General features: G+C 40.1%; 1 protein-coding gene across 4 annotated transcripts in view; it reads left to right on the forward strand.

Moving 5' to 3' along the window:
- The window catches only part of MLLT3 (MLLT3 super elongation complex subunit), a 138050-nt gene that overhangs the window by 68000 nt on the left and 50830 nt on the right, over positions 1–19220 (forward strand). For 3 of the 4 annotated variants that reach the window (XM_052778511.1, XM_052778513.1, XM_052778514.1), the window contains 2 exons: positions 4120–4202; positions 8230–8373. In XM_052778511.1, coding sequence (XP_052634471.1) covers positions 4120–4202; positions 8230–8373 — 227 coding nt within the window. The remainder of the gene's footprint in view (positions 1–4119; positions 4203–8229; positions 8374–19220) is intronic. The other variant, XM_052778512.1, reaches the window with a different exon arrangement.

Raw genomic sequence — 19220 nt, forward strand, 5'->3', positions numbered from 1 at the left:
TTCTTGTCTTAGGATCTGAGCCTTCTTTCTTTAGCTTCTACACTTTCCCTTCTTCCCTCGCTCATTTAACAGCTTGTGTAGTCTTTTAGTTTCATGTAAGTTCAAGCTCCTGTGCAGTATTTGAACAGCCGTTGCTAATAGTTTGATCTAGGTTCCCTTCTGTGGCTTCAAAAATACCAGTGTTACTACTTGTTACAGCAATGTTCACCCCAAAAGTACAATGAAACATGATGAACAGAAGGGATGAACTTCAACTGTGTAATTGTGTTGCATAAACTCCTTATTTTTATTTCAAAATTGCACCTAAAATTGTTTTAGGGGGCTGGTCTATCTGTGTTTAGCAAATGCGTTTGCAAATACCTAAGATTAATCTTAGGCTTTCATTTCTGGAAGAAGAGAAATGATCCTGCCTTCTGACAAAGAGATGATAACAGTATAGTATCATGTATTCCTTATCTTGCCTTACACAGGCAACAAAAACCCCAGCTTATTCTGTGGCCAGTGGGTCTAAAGAAATCTGCATAGTTTTGCTTTTCTCTTTACTTCTCTTTTCCTCGCCCTGCATTTCTCATGAGAAGAGACACTGTGTTATAACTGGTTTGTAATTCTGCGTACTCCTGGCTGCATCTCCCTGCATCTCAGTGAAGAGGTTCTCTGGAACTGCCTTCTCAGTGCAGGCACTAATTTTTAACTGAATCTTCAGGAATCTGTAGGGCCTTAATTATCATAGAGATTTTCTTAAAGTTGGACCACCTAGTCAAAAGATATAGGAGGGAGGGAGGAAACGGATTGTGATCATGCAAGCTGTTTCCATAGGAAAAAAAACTGACCAAAAGCATTACTCTTAGGGATAACGTTGTGCAAGAGGCTTTGTTTATCTGGTGGTTGAAATGCATTTGTAGATGCTACTTCAGAGGAGAGAAGTCATTGGGGAAATGTCTCTGTTCCTTGGGATGAGGAGGAAATTGTTTGTTTGTCTGTAGAAGGGTAGTGTTTTCTGCCTATCTACTTGGTAGTGTAGCTGCTTTTTTTAACAAGCTTTGAGAAGCCTGTTAGGGTTTCCAGATGCTTCCTTCTTCAAAATCACTCCGTCCTAGCTTCTCTTGTTGCTTTTGCTCTGTTGGTCTATACTTGCAATTTGCTTTTGTTTCTCTTTTTCTTTTCCACTTTAGGTTTTTTTCCCTCTCCTGTTACTTTTTTTCTTTCTACTTTTTCTGTGGTTCACCTAACTCTTGCCACTTCTCTCTTCTCCACTCAACAGACCTTGTTAGGATGGTTGCCTGTTGGTTCGGCTAAACCACACAAGTCATTGCAGCCCTGGTTACTACTTGTGACAGTTCAACAAAACAAAAAGAGCTTATGCCAGTGAGTGCTGGTTCAGAGTGCACAGAGTTGTTGTTTCTGTCAGTACATGTAGTAGCTTCCACAAGAAAGGTGAGAAAAATGTAATAGCTTACATTTTAGTTGCAGTCGACATGTATGAAATAGCATGGAGCTTTGCTCAGTTGCTTGCCTTTTTTTTTTTTTTTTTTTTTTCCCAGGGAGATTTAATTCACAAGATTGTAGAATTTTCTTTCTATTAAAAGCCCATCTTTCAGTTTGGGAAGGCACCCAAAGTACTTTCCTTGTGATTGTTTTGTAATGCGTCACCCAAGTTTCAACAAAGCTTGCAAGTGTAACAGACTTTGTTTTCAAAGCTGTAATGTGAAACTCTGACAAGGTACTATTCAGCGTGGCTAACAGCTGTGTAAATCTGAAAGAAGAGAGAATTAAGGGAGAGAATGAAAAATATTTATGCTGACAGTGTTTTCTGCACCAATTAAGTGGTCAGGAAGAAGTTGACATGATACTTATTAGGGGGGGAAAAAGGTGATTTGTGACTTGTCACATAATGGAGCCTGAAATCTCTGTTAAGAGTTAATGTATTATTACAGTTTCTAGAGTTTCTATGTTTCCATCTGGATAAATATCTGCTGTATAATCTTTCCATGTTTTTATACAAGTGGATTTCAGTCTTCTGAACCCTGCATGGCCATTGAAATAACACTGGGAAGGCTTTCTCCTCAACTTGTCTTCTGAAGGCAGAGGAGGAGGAGGAAGGCTCCTTTTTCATTGACTGAAGTGGTCAGTATGTATTACTGTAACCTGTCACTGTGCTTAACTAGGACTATTACATTTACATTTTTCAAATACTGGTAAGCTCTCTTAAGGGAAGACATGTCATTATAAGGTGAAATACTACTTCTGGGAGGTTCTAGCACAAAATGCTCAGTTTCCAACTTAAAAGCTTTGTACGTCTGAAACCACCTCTCACATATGACCTATCATCATAACACTTTTCTTCAAAATCTTTCAAATCCCACTTTATAAACTATAGGTCCTCCTTTTTCCTGCCAAGAAAAACAAACTAAATTCTGTAGCTGCAAGAGGACAGTGTTGCAGAAGAGTCTGGGAAAGAGATTATTCTTGCTCTGGTTTTGTAATCTTTTTCCCTTTCCATTGTTTGCACTAAGTGAACTGGGTAGGGATAGCCAGCTGCAGCACGTGAGCAAGGACTTGGGATCTTCCTCATCCTTGAAGTCCCTGTGGGGGTTTGGTGCTAGCAGAGCAGGAGGAGAATAGCAAGGTAGTAGGAGAAAATTCTACTGTGTTCATCTGCTTGGGGGTTAACCACGTTTGCATGTCCTCAGAAAGCTGACGTAGTGATCATACTATTAATGTAGCAGTGGTTATATTCCTGGATGTGTCTAATGGGCCTTGTCATGTTTTCAGGATGTTAGAGGGTGGTAAGTGCCCATCTGTGGTGCTTGCTAAAAAGAATAATTTTGGTATTCAGGCCCAGCACAGTTGATTGTAAGACATGCTTTTTGTAAAATATAGTTTAAGTTGCACCTGATACAGTGCAGTGAGCAGGTACCAGGCAATTCCGAAAAGAGCATACATCTTCGCAAATGATGATCCATCTGGGAGTTTGAATTTTCTTTTCAGTCAGCAAGGTTGATAGGGCTTGAGTAAACGTTTCTGAAGAAGTCAACCCTTTGTGTATGAATTGCATCATTCTATCAGTCTACAGTAGAGAAACTGTCACTGTGCTGTGATGTCACGGAGATAGTAGTGCATATATGAGTTGTCATACATATCAATGCAGCATGTGGCAGCATCTGAGCTGAAGCTGCAGGAGATGCATGGTTTCTCAAGCTCAGCCTACCTTTGTGCCTATGTGTTATGTGGGTATGAATTCTGTAATGAGGTTGTCACACAGCTAAACAGGAGAAGAAAGAGGTGGCTTCTGTTCCAAGTTCTGTAACAACCTGCTTTTTGTCACTGTCTGGAGTTGACAGGCTAGTGCCACTTTCTTCAGAAAGCTCATGTTCAATACTATGGGGATTTCATGTAACTAAAAGCTCTTGAATTAAACTGAAAACCTGAAGGAAGAGATTGTATATTTGAGCTAGTAATACTCTCTGTCATGTTGAAGAAGTCTGAATCCTGCAGGGTAAATGTGGATGCTGTTTTAACATAATACAATAGTTAACTTTCCTGAGGATCTCCACTATGTACTGGAATGTTGTGTTGTGTTCCCTCTTCCCCCAGTAATACAGATTTCAATTTTATTAGCATTAGTTCTAATTTAATTAATTTATTTTAAATTACATTTATTAGAATTAGGATTTTATTAGTATTAGGTTATGAAGACATGAATTCTACCATTCTTTTGCCCTTTACAAGTTTAACTTTCTCAGGGTGGAATCCTATATATTTTTCATGCCCAGTACAAGCCTTGGCTCCAGTGCTTATGTAGCCCTTGTGGGTATTCAGTGGGTCCACCTGGTGTTGAAGTCCCTGGTGGTTCTGCTTTAGCAGTCTGAAAGGATTGAAAAAGAAAAAGAAAAAAAAAATTTGCTTTCCCTAAACTATATGTTATATATGGGCAGGAATGATTTGCTTGCAAAATTCACGTTGAGTTGTGCACAGATATGTTCTACTGTGTGTGTGCAGTTTTGTAATGAATGGCGCTGCCATGGAACTATTGTCACAGATTATTTGTGCATATGTTTTGCTTGTGCATTTAAAACAGTCCTTTTTTGTGTTAAATACATGTTTTTTTCTTTGTTTAAGTGTGCAAGGACCCACCCTACAAAGTTGAAGAATCTGGGTATGCTGGTTTCATTTTACCAATTGAGGTTTACTTCAAAAACAAGGTATGGAATCACATACTTTTCCTTAAAAAAAAAAAAAAAAAAATCATGTGGAAGTCAGGTTTTTTAAAGATTTACAGTTTAATTCATAAACTCAGTTAAAAATAAGGTTTAAAGCTATCTTTGTCAGTGCTGTTCCTCAACTCAAAGTCACTGTAACTTTCAGAAATGCATAATTGTATTTACTACATAACTCTTTGAAATTAGGATTACCTAATAAAATTAAGAAGTTGAATGTAACTATTCGGAAGAATTACTAGCCCTACTCAGAAGTGGACAGACTTTAAATAATGCTTAAGGAAGTTCAAGAGCCACTTAAACCTTAAGAAAGGAACCAATCTTATGTTTATTTCATAACAAACTCATTGCTCTGTGTTAGTATGGCCAATATTTTTAATTTGTTCAGTTTTTGATCTTTCAAAACAGTCTTTTTTTTTTTTGAATCCTGCATCCTCAGTTTAAAAAAACCATTCTTTTAGACTGCCTGTGAACATTGATTCTACTCGACTCAACAGTACGAGGGAGCACAATTTAAAAACAAACCCAGTGGTGTTCTACAAAGCTTGCATTATTGTGGTATCTCAAACTCTGAATCTAAGTAAATGCTGCACTTACTGTGGGTCTCTTACATAACAAATACAGAGATTTCCTTTTATGTACATAACAGGGTCTGTATTACTAGTAAGTCATTCAGATAAAAAGAATTGGATTTGGGTGTGGAATTAAAGAGCAAAATGCTTGAAAGGTTTAATGTACAGTACCTTAACTGCAATATTTTAGGTTCCTTTTGTATGTCATGTGCCTCCGTGAAGCTATTATTATACTTTGTATGCACTTCTAAGATACCTGTGTGTTTGGTTTTTATTACCAAGATGTAGTTTAACATAATTATTTTAATCAAGTCACTGTTACATCTTCAATGTGTTGAATGCTTGGTGAAAAACTAAAACCAAGAGAAAATAGAAATGCATAGTAAAAGACTTCTGCTGGTACACTGGTCACTTAAAATTTGTGTTAGAGTACAACTTTGTTAGCTGTGTATGCTTTCAGGTAGATATTCCAGTACTCTTTTGTCTTTCACAGAAAGCTCTGTCAAGGTGTGAGGTGTGGATAATTCTGCTCAGGCACTTTCTAAGTTGTAGGTTTCGAACAGGTAATTCTGAAATGTTCCCTGTATCAATCTGTGAAGAGCAGTGTTTAGTCTACCCTGTTTGCTGTTGGAAAAGGAAACAGAGCTGCCGCAGTGAGTTGACTGGCTTTTTTTGGTATGCTTTTAGCTCTGTCTCCCTTAGGGAAGCAGTTTTGATTCATTCAGGAAATCTAATGAAAAGCAGCCCATTCTCTGTAACTCCCCTGTTAAGAGCTCATCCCAAAACTGGGCAGACAAAGTCAAAACACAGTGAGACAGTCATTGAAGCATCTCTACAGAAAGCTTCCTGCCCGACATTTGTTTTTTTGTTTTCCACTCAGACTTTTGGCTGCCTTTGACTGTGGAGACCTGCAAATCTCAGGAGTTCTCCAGCAGGAGTTGTGGCTTAGACTTGAGATCAAGAGGGCAGCAGTGATTACAACTCACCTCACCCTCAAGCAGCATGTGGAATTAGGAAATTTGCAAACATCCCTCACCCCTATTTTGGTGTCATGGAATACAACAAGCAGCAGTTGGACTGTGAGTCAGCTAGCTCTTCACACAGCTGCAGCAGCATGCCCTTCCCTGGGGTCAGTACAATACAAAGGAAAAGTGGCACAAAAATTGGGCTGGCATTCCTGAGGCAAATTACTGTTTTCTCCTGGCTCAGCTACTCTTCCTCCCCTAAGTCACTTCACAGGTATTCCAGTACAGAAAAAGAGGAGATAGACAGAAGGAGGAAGAGGAGACAGACCATCATCACTTATTCAAGGTAGACAACTTTTCAATTTCTGGTTCAGAAAGTACCCTAATGAATAGAGGAGGCATGGGTACAGGAAGCCACCTGGACCATGGAGAATTAAAGAGTGTCTGTTCCCAGGACTAAGCAGAAATTGGTGGAAAATCTAACAGGCATTTCACCCCAGCAGAAAATATTCCAAGCTTTAAAGAATTAAGGAAATGACAGACTAACCCCCCCTCCCAAATGCAGCAGCAGCAGGCTATAGTTGTTAGCCTTTGAGACTACATCTTTGAAAAAATGCTTTTAGGTCAAAAGACTTTTACTCTGGAAAATGCAGTCCATTTAGGGTAAGGCTCATAAACTGCAGTATATTCTGCCTTTACTGTCACACCGATTTGAAATAATGGCAGTGGTATGGGAAGTCCTTTGTGTAGTAAAAGTCCGGTGTGAAATCACTGGTTATGTTCATCTAACTTTCCACAGAATTCTTTTCAGACTCCCATTTATAACTTCTTATAACTTTGCTTTTATGGCAAAGCTGCTGGTACCAACTGTTAGCCTGTAGCAACATCACAGTTTTCTAAGCAGACTGGGAAGTAAAACACTTCCATTTTTTTCCACAAGAAAGCATGTGCTAATATTTCTATCAATAAGAAATATCTTCATCCGTGGTTACCTTTGAAAATGGTCTGTCAAGAAAATAGTTCATCTGAGGGAACTACTCTATTCTGTCCTCAGAAACAGACTACTGCAGGCTTTTTATTTCAGGTCCCCTTCTGTTGTTTCTGCTCCAAGTCTAGAGGTGGGACAATAAGGATGTCCCTTGGCTGTGTTTGAAACCTCTGATTTAACTTTTAGAATAACTGACATTTCTATGCTTTCTGTTTTTCACATCTTTGGAATCCTAAATCAAAACAAAACATTTTTTAATGTGATTTTTTTTTTAAGCATCTGTCACTGAACAGAGCACACATTTTGATTACATGCAGTGTTGGATATGTGCTAAGATTTTGCTGTATCTCTTCCTCCTCTTCCCTCATGGTTCCCTTTTTACTAAAGCTTTTCCTGAATGTGGCCTTTTACTTGTGTTCTGCCTTAAGACTGACATTGGTTTGGTGGCTTCTGTTGCACATCAGGACCTTTGGAGAAAGGGCTACTTAATACTGCCTTAAAAGAGCACCTAACATATACAGTTTCTAGAAGGGACTGTCTAAATATATAACACATTATAATTAGTATCTTTTCTCTGGTGTTATAAATTGAAGTCTATTCAATGCCACTAGTGTCCTTTTTCAGGTGAGGCTTTCTCAGGTAGAAATTGCTAGAAAATCTAATAGGCATTTCACCCTGATGGAAAATATTCTAAGCTTTAAAGAATTAGGGAAATGACAAACAACCTCCCTCCCAAATTCAGCAGCAGCAGGCTGTAGTTGTTAGCTATTGAGACAAAGTCCTTGAAAAAATGCTTCCAAGATAAATTTGCCTTTCCTGTTTTTTCTCTCCATATTGGTACAGGGAACATTCAGTTTCATTTTTTCACTGCACTGACAGAGAATTTTAATCACTTGGAAGCTGTGGTGGAACACTTGAAATCTAGCTGGCCACACTCATTCAAGGCAATGAAGTTTCATTAATAAACGAGCAGACTCCATACATAGGAGATAAATATAGTTGGCTGCAGCGGTTTCATTCTTACCCCTTTCTACAACTTTGTGAGGAAAACAATAGTGTTTGGCTTCAGTGGAGGAATTTGCATTCAAAACTTACTGCAGTGTCTTCAGTACTATCTAGAGCTCAGAAGTGTGATTGTGTTGGTGACTGAGTTACCTTGTGTCAGCTGAATCATGATACTTGTCTACGCGTATGTCTGTAGCCTGTGCCAAACATGACATAACACTTTCAATTAAGCCTTGTCAGGACAGCTTGAAGTTCATGGGGTTCATGCATTTTACCTTGTGTTTTCATGGGCTAATAGGAGCTTCTCTGATTTACTGTAGCTCGGTTGACACTTGGTAAATTCCATCATGTATCCGAGATCACAGGGAATGGTTAAAAATGACATAATTTTCATTTTAATTGACAGTCTTTATGTAGCCCTTGTTTTCAACTTAGTTAGTTTTGGTGCTAGATGTTTCTATCTGGTTATTTTCAACCCTCAGGAAGAACCTAAGAAAGTTCGATTTGACTATGACTTATTCCTGCACCTTGAAGGCCACCCACCTGTAAATCACCTCCGCTGTGAAAAGCTCACATTCAACAACCCGACAGAGGAATTCAGAAGAAAGCTGCTAAAGGCAGGAGGGGTGAGTCCTGCACCCATGTCAAAAGCCATCACAATAAAGATGTTGCTGCTTATTGCTGGTGCATGATTAGTATAATAAAGATTGACCTGACAGTGAAACAAAGTGAAGTGTTTTTGTGATTAACTTCATATAAGAGCTCAGTGCTTCTTGTCTTTAAGTGGAATGGGTGAGCAAAGGAGCATGTGCCTACATGATTAGCTATCTGTCTTCACAACCAAGCAATTCATGTTTACTTCTGCAAAAGCAGAACTTGGACCTTACACATGAAGCGTTGCTTGCTTGACTTTCCAGAGATGAAGTACAGGAGGGCTACTGTGATGGGAGGAAGTAATAAGTAAATAAAATGTCTCTCACTTAAAGAGAAATGGTTCTAGTTATAAGGTAGAACATGTTAGAAACTCTAAGTATAAATAAACCTACTTAAATTTATATATTATATGTTACACAGTCTGAACCAGAAAATTTACCAAGATTTCTTTACGTGTTGGTAGAAATAATTGATATGAAAAAGCCCAAAGGAATTTTGCCCATTTGGAGGAAGGAGAGGGCCAAACCTTTACCTTTACACTTTGTTGATTAGTGGAAACTGTTCTGCTGTGTTTCACACAATGGCAGAATCATTCATGCTGGCAGGGACCGTTCGTGGCTCAGCCATGGGGTCAGACCAGGCTGCTCAGGACTTCACCCCTCCTTGCTTGAGTGTGAAACCTCCCCTGGCTGAAGGTGGCCCAACCTTGCTGGGCCATCTTCATGGGGAAAAGACTTCTCCTTATCTCCAGCCTGAGCCTCTCGTTTGTCAGCTTGTGCTGCTGCCTGTTGCCCTCCTGCCACATGCCACTGTGAAGAGCCTGACTACTGCTCCTCCATTCCCTCCCATCGGTGCCAGGCACGCTATTGGGTGCCCCCAAAGCTGTCCTTCCTTGCATGGCAAAGGGCTCCAGCCCCACCGTCTCAGTGGCCTCCTCTCACCTCCCATTTTGTTGGTGGTGTTTCTGTGTTGGGGACCCAAACCAGAGGCAGTATCCAGACAGGGTCTGACCAGCACCCAGCAGAGGGTACAGTCCCTGCCCTCTCCTGGCTCTCAGGGCTGTGACCTGCTCACAAGGCTGTAGGCACTGCTGGCCCTTGTTGCTGCCCAGGCACACAGGTGGCCCTGGCTCAGCTTGCTGTCTTCCAGGGCCAACCCCCCAGGGCTGTTTCCCAGCCCCTAGCCTCATGGCTGCAGGGCTCTGCCTTGCTGGGACAGGGCTTGGCATTTGGCATTTTTTCCTGATTGTATTCCATGGGGCTGCTGTTAACCCTTTCCTCCAGACTGTCTGGGTCCCTCCTGGTGGCAGCCCTGCTCTTGAGTGTTGACTGCTTCCCTTCCCCAGTTGGTTGTCATGTGCAAACCTCATGAATAAGAGTGTGTTCTGTCTCTTCCTCCAGGTTACTGATAGAGATGTTAAGCAAGCCTTCATATTGTGGGTCTACTAATATAAATGCCAATGCTTATCTTCGTATTTTTGAACAGTCGTAACAAAAATGGGTAGCCCTATTTGGCACAATTAGACAGTAGTAGGTTCTGGGGTGGAAAGAGGAGGGGAGCTAGTGTGAGAATATTCAGTCTGCTGAAGAGGATCTTTGAAAACAAAGCAAAAATAAGTAGTGGGTATAGTCTGAAAGACCTTGTTATCCTCCTGGAGAAAATAAGTGTTACAACTATAGTTGTATTGAAATAGAAGCCTGAGCTGTGTTTTGTGTTTGCATTTGTTAGGTGCAAGAGGGTATCCATGTCTGGACAATGTGTTGGCTCTTTAGTGTGTTTGCAAATAAAAGATCAAGATTGTATTCTGGAAAACTTCATGAGCTACTGCTTTAATATTAATCATATCAGGTCAGTTGTCAATGGACAAGTTTTACCCCCAAGTGTAATAAATCTAAATTATGCCAGCAGGGACTTAGGGGGCTGACTGGGGTGGTTAAAAAGGTAAAAATAGGAAATGTCCCTCTTATCGCTCATTTTCTGTGCCTTCTAATTTTAGGTTTCTTAAGTTAACAAAAGCAAAAATGCTGCCTAATTGTAAACAATGAAATGTGGCGTTTTGTGATCAAATTCGTTCCCTGAATATATCAGCATAGTCATTCTTAAAATGCTTTGCGTTGTTGCCTTTTGTCTTCTGGAGTCTACAAAATGCTTGCCCTTTTTTTTTTCTTTTTTTCTTCTCCATTTTTCCAATTTCTTTCCAAGAAATGGGTCCCTTTTTTTGATGCTATTGGTGTTCCGTGCTTCCCTCTGTAGGGTTTCTGACCTAGTAGTTCGTCTGATCAACTTGGCAGAGAAGATGTAATAGCATTCTGTCTGTCTTGTTACTAAAAGTCTTTGTGAAGGGCTTACATCTCCCAGCATTGAAAGGCCCGTTACGCTTTTATGAAATGCTGTACACAGGCTTTTCTTGTCACTGTTGTAGAAGCCCTAGAAAGCTGGCTCTTGCTTCCAAGTATAAGTAGAATAGACAACTGAATGAATTCACGAAACATTAACTCAGTTGTAACTTCCATGCTTTAGACTGAGAAAAGCATTTACAGGATAAGTAAGCATGAGATGGGTTTTGCACTTACCTGTAAGACAAAACAATTAATATGTCTAGCTTATGGCTGTCTTCAAAAAAAGTAAAAGTAACAAGTCAATGAATTTCCTTGACAGGCAACAAGTCAGGCAAAATGAAGTTCATGTCCTTCAAAACGATTGAGGTACCATGTTAATGTAAAAAGCTGAGCGATAGCTTTAAGAAAAGACTCTAAGCTGGAGGACTTTTGCTTACATGCTTTTAAATAATGGTGTAAATCACTTGAATTCTGTGCACCTTGAAACTCAGTTCTCTCATTAGTTTTTCTCCAAGCGAAAGTCATGGGATGTGTCATTCCGCTGACGTAAACCACTAAACATGATTCTCTTTTTCTCATCTGCATAAACATATGTATTTTACAAATAGTATGCTCTTCTGAAGGGAAAGGTGCAGGCTCAGCTGGCACCTGCATGCTCCCATATTCAGTATAGACTTGTCTATGTATTTGTCACTTGCTGCAGATTTCTTGAATTATCACTTGGATCCTCACAACTCCCCTTTTCCCTCACACATATATCTTGTCACATCCCAGATGAGAACTAGTCAGGGATATTTGCTACAACCAATGTTCTTTTGTCTTTCATGCTGAGAACCCCTTTTTTTGTTGTTGTTTTAAAATGAAGTGCTAGCAGTCTGCTGGTGCATTCTCATGGTTACTCTTCCCCATATGCATCCTGTCCTTCATATGCCCAAAGGTGTGACTGGTTATCCTGCAGTTCACTGGGAGAGAATAAGAGTAACATTCGGATATCCTGAGTAATTAAACAAGTGAGAACACAACTGTAGCACAGCTTTGCAGTGCTGCTGTGGCCACTTTAGTTAAGGCAAATAGGATGTTTAGGATGGTGCCAGTCATGTAGGTTAACTCTGTGGAATATTTCTATCTTAGCATTTTATTTGCTATCACCAAGAATCGAAGCATGAATGTGCTGTCAGTCATTATTAGTAGGAGGTCACTAAGTTGCTAATTTCTCTTCCAAACTGAGAATTACTTTTTTGGCTCTTACAAGAGGAAGGATTTGATTTGGCTTCAGAGATTGTGTTTCTGTAGTCAGGAAGGTAAATAGGAATGTTTGGTTCAATCTTACAAAGGCCATATCCAATTTGCAAAGTTCTTTGTCAAAGTTTTCCACCTTCAGAAACTTATTTTCGACACTGAACTTCCCCCTGCCCCCTGAAAAGATTTAGTTGCACTCAAGTCTGTCTCTACCATTTACCTACTTTCAGTTGACCTTGTTCTCATAAATGTAAAAGGAAATGTTTATAGAGGAAATAAAATATTTTCAAGAGTATGCTGGGCAAATTCAATCGAACCATTCAGTGTAATTTTTTATGTTGCATGTCTTTGCATATGTATTGTAAATGACATTTATTTTAGAAAAATTTGCTGTGGAAATGATGCCACTGAGAATTTCTTGCACCATTTACTCAGTGTAGTACCTAATGATGTGAAGCTAACATGTATACAGATATGACTCATGTGAATTAGCAGTGTATACCATAATCCAACCTGTTGCTTGAAATCCCCAAAGACACCCTGTGTACAGACGATGACTTTTACTTAATCTACTTCTTACCAAGCAAATTATCAAGCTAGTGGTAGTGACAGAACTATATACCCGTAGTCTCCTACAGAGCTTATCCTCTAGACACAGCACAAAATTGTGCATGAGTAGGTACAGTAGGATTGAAGTTTTCATCAAGTAAACACCAGTAAGCATTGATCCTTACATGATCATTCCTTCCTAGATTTGCCAGTTGCTTTTTCTGATTAGTTTCAGCCTCTAAACATGAAAGAGCCTGAGGGAAAAGAGGTGGCACTGTGATTCCTGCATATGGATATGGGAAGAGGAATGATGCTGACAGGGAAATTATAGTCAAAATAATCTTCAAATTTGAAGTAGATTTTGAATGTTGAACCCCACTAAAACCATTTATAACCAGGGTCTGACTCCATTGATGTTTTTTGTGTTGCCAGTAGTGCTGGTTCTATTGCTTTTTTGCCTTGCAAGTTTTTCAATTTCAAGAAAAAATAGAAAATTACACCTAATCTGCTTATTGAGCCAAGTAGAAATAAATTAATTTTGAAGATGCTGAATGACAGCTACCTAACAGTTAAATGGAATTTTGCCTCTGGAAACATAGACTTGCTCAGGTGTCACTTGTTTGAAAATGAATTATGAATAGCTTAATTTTGATTCCTGCAGGAAAAAGTAGTAAAAATATTTTCAGTACATGTTAAGACAGTGATTTAATACAGTCCTCTCTCCCATATCTGCAAATATACAAATAAAAATGTTTGTATTGTGTAATACTCCCACCTTTTTGGAATGAGACTCAAAGTTAGTTGTTTAATCCAGGAGTACACAGACAACATTTAATAGTTGAGTTTTTCATGAAAGGAAAGCCTGATGAATGCCTCTTAGAGAGCAGTTACCACTATGAACAAAAATGGTAAAATGAATACCATTATTACAAAGGCACATGGCTATTAATGACACAGTTTGATGTTTCAGATTTAGAGGATGCAAGGAATAGGTCATTTTTAGAGTAGTAATGATTCTTTTTAGCAACACTGGTGTCGCTTTTTGTCTACGTTTTGTAAAATTAGTTTGGAAATACAGCAGCTCCACTTCTGTAGCGAGGCAACTCTTTCCCTGAAGACAGTTGATCTATTAATGAGTCAAGAGAGAGGAAGAATCATTCTGAGAAGGGATACAATTTTTAGAAAAAAAAAAATCAAGGTAAAAATTCAGGTTTTTCCAAACCCCACTGCTTTGTTGTTTGAGTTGTTTTTCAAATTTTTGTGGTTTTACTGTTTAACAGTTGAGAAATGTCTTTTCAGTCACTTGAGATGCCTGCATAATGCCAGTTCTAAAACTCTACGTTCCTAATCCATGTAATGAAGATGAAATCATGGGGATTTCTCTCTCTTCTCTATCCTCCCTTGTGCCTTGCAGTTCCTCTGTGTCAGCTGGAATAGTTGGCTTCTACCCAGAGCCAACCTTAGGTATAATGCTGCTCTAGGGAAGGGATTATCTTTAATCTTGTGCTTTTCATAATTAAGTAATTGAATTTTCTTAAACCATGTATTACTTTACTTTCAAGCAAATAACTTAAAAGACTTCTAAAAGGTTTTCTATTCCCTTGTGAATTTTTTGGCTTGGATAGGAATAATAGTTGTTCAGGACAACTGGCTTTTCATTATTACTTTTACTGCTTTCAGTGGTGAATGAACTTGTTCTCCACTGTGAAACGACATGGGGTGCGGCAGCCCAGGACCACACAAAGAAGTCTGTTTGTCTGCTACTGATGCACGATGAGTATAATTCATCTGCAGGGCTGCAGAAATGATGTAGTAATGGTTCATTTCTCCTGGAATTCTAACATATCTTATAGCTCCTACTGAAAGTACTGTTTGAATTTTTCTGTAGCACATTGTGGGGAAGCTCACCAACCTGTTCTGAGTCTGCTGTATGGAGGTGTTCTTAGATTACCAGCTCAGTAAATGAAACTACAACAGGTAGCTTGGTGTGGTCTGTTTGAAGCAAGATTATTCCAGCTTTCTTGATGGCCTCCTTTCATTCAGGAAAATGAAAAAGTAGGAGACAGACAACAGCTTTTTGGTAGTGGTTCATTGCCCTGCAGAAGCTCTAATGTGCCTTAATAAGGAGATTGTGTTGATCTGGAGCAACTGTGACAGCTTGTGCAGTTTCTAACTACATAAGTATCTACGTGGGGTGGTAGATCTCTGACTCCTATGCATCAGGGATGGCAAGATGTGCATTTGTAGAAATAGGCAATAAGAGAAGACCAGCTTCCGTGGAACATCTTGAGGCTGTTCCTCATGCTTTCTGTACTGGAATCTGAAAAGCAAAGTTTTGTGTTTTGAAAGTGGATGGTTCTTGTTGGGTACATGGGTACCCCAGGCTGCCAAACATGTTGGTAGGTAGGTGTTGTCTTCGACAGGTCAGTTTTTTGTAAGGAGACTTCTGAATCAGTTGTTAGTAGGTTTACGTACAGGTATTACAATTTCATAATTTTTCCCAAACTGCTGGAAAAGGGATAGTGGAAAAGGGTTCCCGATTATATAAAGATAATAGATAGTGCACAGTTGTTGTTCCCTGATCCCTTCCTTTGTTCAGTAGTGCATGGAACTACGTAAATTAAATACATGGTAGTTTTTCTTTCCATAGCACTCAGTTGTCTTGAGTAGCAAATTGGAATGCCATTAGAAGGTGCCTGCAGATCAGATATTATGGAGATGGGTCACTTTAGGTTGATCAAGCATGTAGGATCATTCCTACACAATAATGTCAATACCAGTGGATTTCTTCCACCCACTGTTTTTTGGGGGAAAAATAAGTTTTCTTTTGCCCTTTCTCAGGAAGCTGTCTTTTATTTGAAGCAACTGGTAGACAAAGGTTTTAAATACAAGCTCAACAGCTGCAGGCTAGCAAAGTGGCTGTTTGGTGAACTAGAGGTAAGATACCACTACCAGCAGATCAATTTGAATGCTTGTATGCGTAATGCTTTATTGGCACGTATAAGAAAAGGAGAAAAATCTTCCTTTGGGGTGGACTGGCGAGAAAAGTCTTGGGGAGGGGGAAGCTGTCTTACACATCTGACCATAACAACAATGAAAGTAAAAGATAGCTTATATACACTTGTTCTTTTGCTCTGTGGTAGTAGTTGTTTACCAGCATGATAGTCAGGTGATATTTGTATGCTCCAATATGATTTAGTCTTGCATTGTTTTCATAAATCTTTCTTAGGTACATTATTAGAATGAGATCTTGTTAAACCTTATTTTGATGTTATCATCTCTTCCCTATGTTGAGCTAAAACTTGTATGGAATGGCTTATTAGTGGTGGTGTAGGAAACCTCCCAGTTACAGTGTAAACCAGAAGAAAGCAAAATTAAGAAAGATAATTTTCTTCTGTCCAAGTTTAGTGTTGTGTGTTAAGTAGCTACCCACACTGAATGTTCCAGTTTTCCTCTCACAGAGAAAGTGAGATGGAGTTTGGCTCCTTCCATCTCTGACGTGCATTATAAAAATAACTCTCTTCCCCAAACTGTCCATTAACTGCAGTCTTTGGTGTCCCTGGAACAGATGGGCTTTGGAGCAGACAGGGAAAAACATCAGTGGGCATCTGCATTTTCTTCTGTTTTCATCCAGTCCCATCAAGCAGTTATTCCATTCATCAGTGCTGCTATTGGTCTGTCTTCTCTTTGACTGGCATCCTCTGCCATATCAACGTCATCTCTCCATCTTTACTAGATTGCAGGCTGGCTTTCTTGGGAGTTCACCTCACCTGCTGACTGAGTTTCTGTATGCCTTATGGAACAGCTCATCTGACCTTTTTTCTTCCCTTCCTGGAACATCATCTAACCCAACAGTCACGTTTGTATGGTGGAGCTTCTCCTGGACAGCACAGGGTATCTCAGAAAAATAGTTACCTGCGTATCATCTGTGAACTTACTGAGAGTTCACTTGATCCCACTGAATCGTTAATCAAGATTAAACAGTTTTGGACTAAGTGTTGATCCTGGAGAGACACTGATAGTCACTGGCCTCTAGCTGTACCTCACACAGCTGAAGATAACCATTTGAGTCCAGCAGTCCAGACAGTTCTCCACCCATCTCATAATCTATTTATCTAGTCCATATCTCATAGATCTGGCTGTAAGTTGGGCAGGGTGTTTCTTAGTAAACCTATGTTGACTGCTCTCAGTCACGTTCTTGTCCCTCCAGTGTCTGGAAGTGGCTTTCAGGATGATTTTCTGCATCTTCTTCCTAGGAACTGAAGTGAGACTGATGGGACTCCTGTTCCCTGGATCTTCCTTCTTGAAGATGAATGTGATATTTGCCTTTCTCTAGTCATCAGGAACCTTCCCTGATCACCACAACCTTTTGAAGATGATAGAGAGCTGCCTTGCAATGGTACTGACCAGCTCCTTCAGTATCCCTGCTTGCATCCAGTGTGGTCTCATGAACCTGAGTGTCCCTGTGGATGAAGTGCACCCTAACTCAGTCCTCTTCTCTTGTGGGCACTGACACTGCCACAGACTGTGTGAGGATGCTCAGGTACCTTGGAGGCCTGAGGAAACAAGATCTTACTAGTGAAGATGGAGGCTAAAAGATCATTGAGTACATAAGTCAAGTTCTTTGTCATGAGGTCTCTTGCCCCATTGAGCAGTGGGCCCACACTTTCTTTAGCCTTTCTTTTACAGCCCGTCTGTTTTTAGAAGTGTTTCTTGTTGTCATTCACGTCATGTAATATTAGCTGCTTCCTATGGGTGCAAAGAATTTCCATTCCTGAGGATTATGAAGTCCTGCCAACAGGTAAAATTTAAGATACATATTTTTTTAATTGAATTTTAAACAAAACAAAACACCCAATGTGGATACATAGGATCATGGAATGTCTCAAGTAGTAAGGGACCCATAAAGTTCATTGAGTCTGACTCCTGCTTCTCGCAGGACTACCTAAAACTAAACTGTACAGGCTTGGTGCTGTGACCACTTCCCTGGGGAGCCTGTTCCAGTGACCGACCACCCTCTCAGTGAGGAACCTTTTCCTATGTCCAGTCTGAAGTTCCCCTGACGCAGTTTCATTCCATTTTGTCGTGTCCTATCGCTGGTCACCAGGGAGAGGAGATCAGCAGCTCCCCCTCCACTGCCCCCCTGTGAGGAAGTTGTGGTCTGCCATGAGGTCACCCCTCAGCTGTCTCTTCTCCAAGGTGAACGAGCTAAGTGACCTCAGCTGATCCTTGTAAGTCTTGCTCTCGAGACCTTTCACCATCTTGGTTGCCCTCCTCTGGACACACTCTAATAGTCTGATGTCCTTCTTATACTGAGGCACCCAAAACTGCCCACAGTACTTGAGGTGGAGCCATACCAGTGCAGTGTAGAGTGGGACAATCACCTACATCAACATGTTTCTTAATACAACCTGTTCTGTGATTCCCATATCATTTGTACCCTGGTATTGAACAGTGAAACTGTTTTTTTTCATGGCCATGTTTTTAATGCTTATCCAGTACCAGGTACTCTAATCCACCCAACTTTTTTAAAAGCCTTTAACACTTGTGAACAAGCATGTCTAATTCCCTACCTTTACATAGCCTATTACTGTCACTGTTCACAACATCAAAGACAGGCTGTGAGATCAGCTAGACCCTCTGCTCTGCCTATATAGTCAAGCTATATCTTTGAGGGAACAGCGAAACTGTAACTAGAACTTCATGCTTTACATACTGGTGAATTCAGAGTGTGATTATATAGCTGTTTAAACTGACTTTTTTAAAGCCCAGCTGTCATCTTACCTTGCTTCATTAACACCAGCACTGGTGTCTTATTCCACCAGCTTGTCTGATCCCACTGAGCTGTTGACTTGTGGAAGGGGCTGAGGAGGGGAATTAATAATGTTCCTGGTTTTTGTCACTGAAGTGATTCATTGTGGGAGCTGAAAGTACCAGCTGCAGGTGGTCTTGGGTGCCTGGCTTAAGCATGGGCTGTGGCAGTGTCCTCCACATATTGGGGTGTACTGTTCTTTGCAGCTGTAAGCTAGTAGGAATCTTACAGTGCAGCAAGGAGGAAATGAGTAAAAAAAGTACATATAGCATTGGCTGTACTGGAGAGCTCTTGCTATGCTTTTGAAGAACTTGCATTCTTGCTGCAGAATTAGTGGCTTGCTGTGATATGCTCATTGCCACCTTTTGCTTCTTCTGTGTAGCTTTCACTTAATATAGCCATATACATAAACATGCACACACACACAAGCAGTATATGCTGCCAGTGTGATAGTTGCAATGTAAAAGTAGGGACTTGCTCTGAAAGCTGGTTGAAGTACATCTGCCAGGCTGTGTGTTTCTGTGTTTGACTAATGGGAGAACAAATGGCAGTTACTCACTGCAGAAGTTACTATAATTCTGTCAGCTGAGATCTTTCAGTAAACTTAAACTGGATGTATAGCTGTCTCTTCCGTAAATTTAGCCAAAAGGGAAATGCATCTCAATTCCAGAGAGTGTTTCTAATGTAGGGGCTTTTTACATAGATAATCTTGGTAAAGAAAACAAACATTTTGGAAGAGTTCCTGAAGAGTTACTTAATGTTAATATTAACTTTATTCTTTGAGAGGGAGGAGAAGGCAAGTGGCTTTGGGGGGGGGGGGGGAGGGGGTTTGTTTGTTTGTTTTTCTGATATAGGGGATTTCAGTGAGGACCATATCCTT

Source organism: Harpia harpyja, chromosome Z, assembly GCF_026419915.1.
Source record: "Harpia harpyja isolate bHarHar1 chromosome Z, bHarHar1 primary haplotype, whole genome shotgun sequence".
Classification (NCBI taxonomy): Eukaryota; Metazoa; Chordata; class Aves; order Accipitriformes; family Accipitridae; genus Harpia; species Harpia harpyja.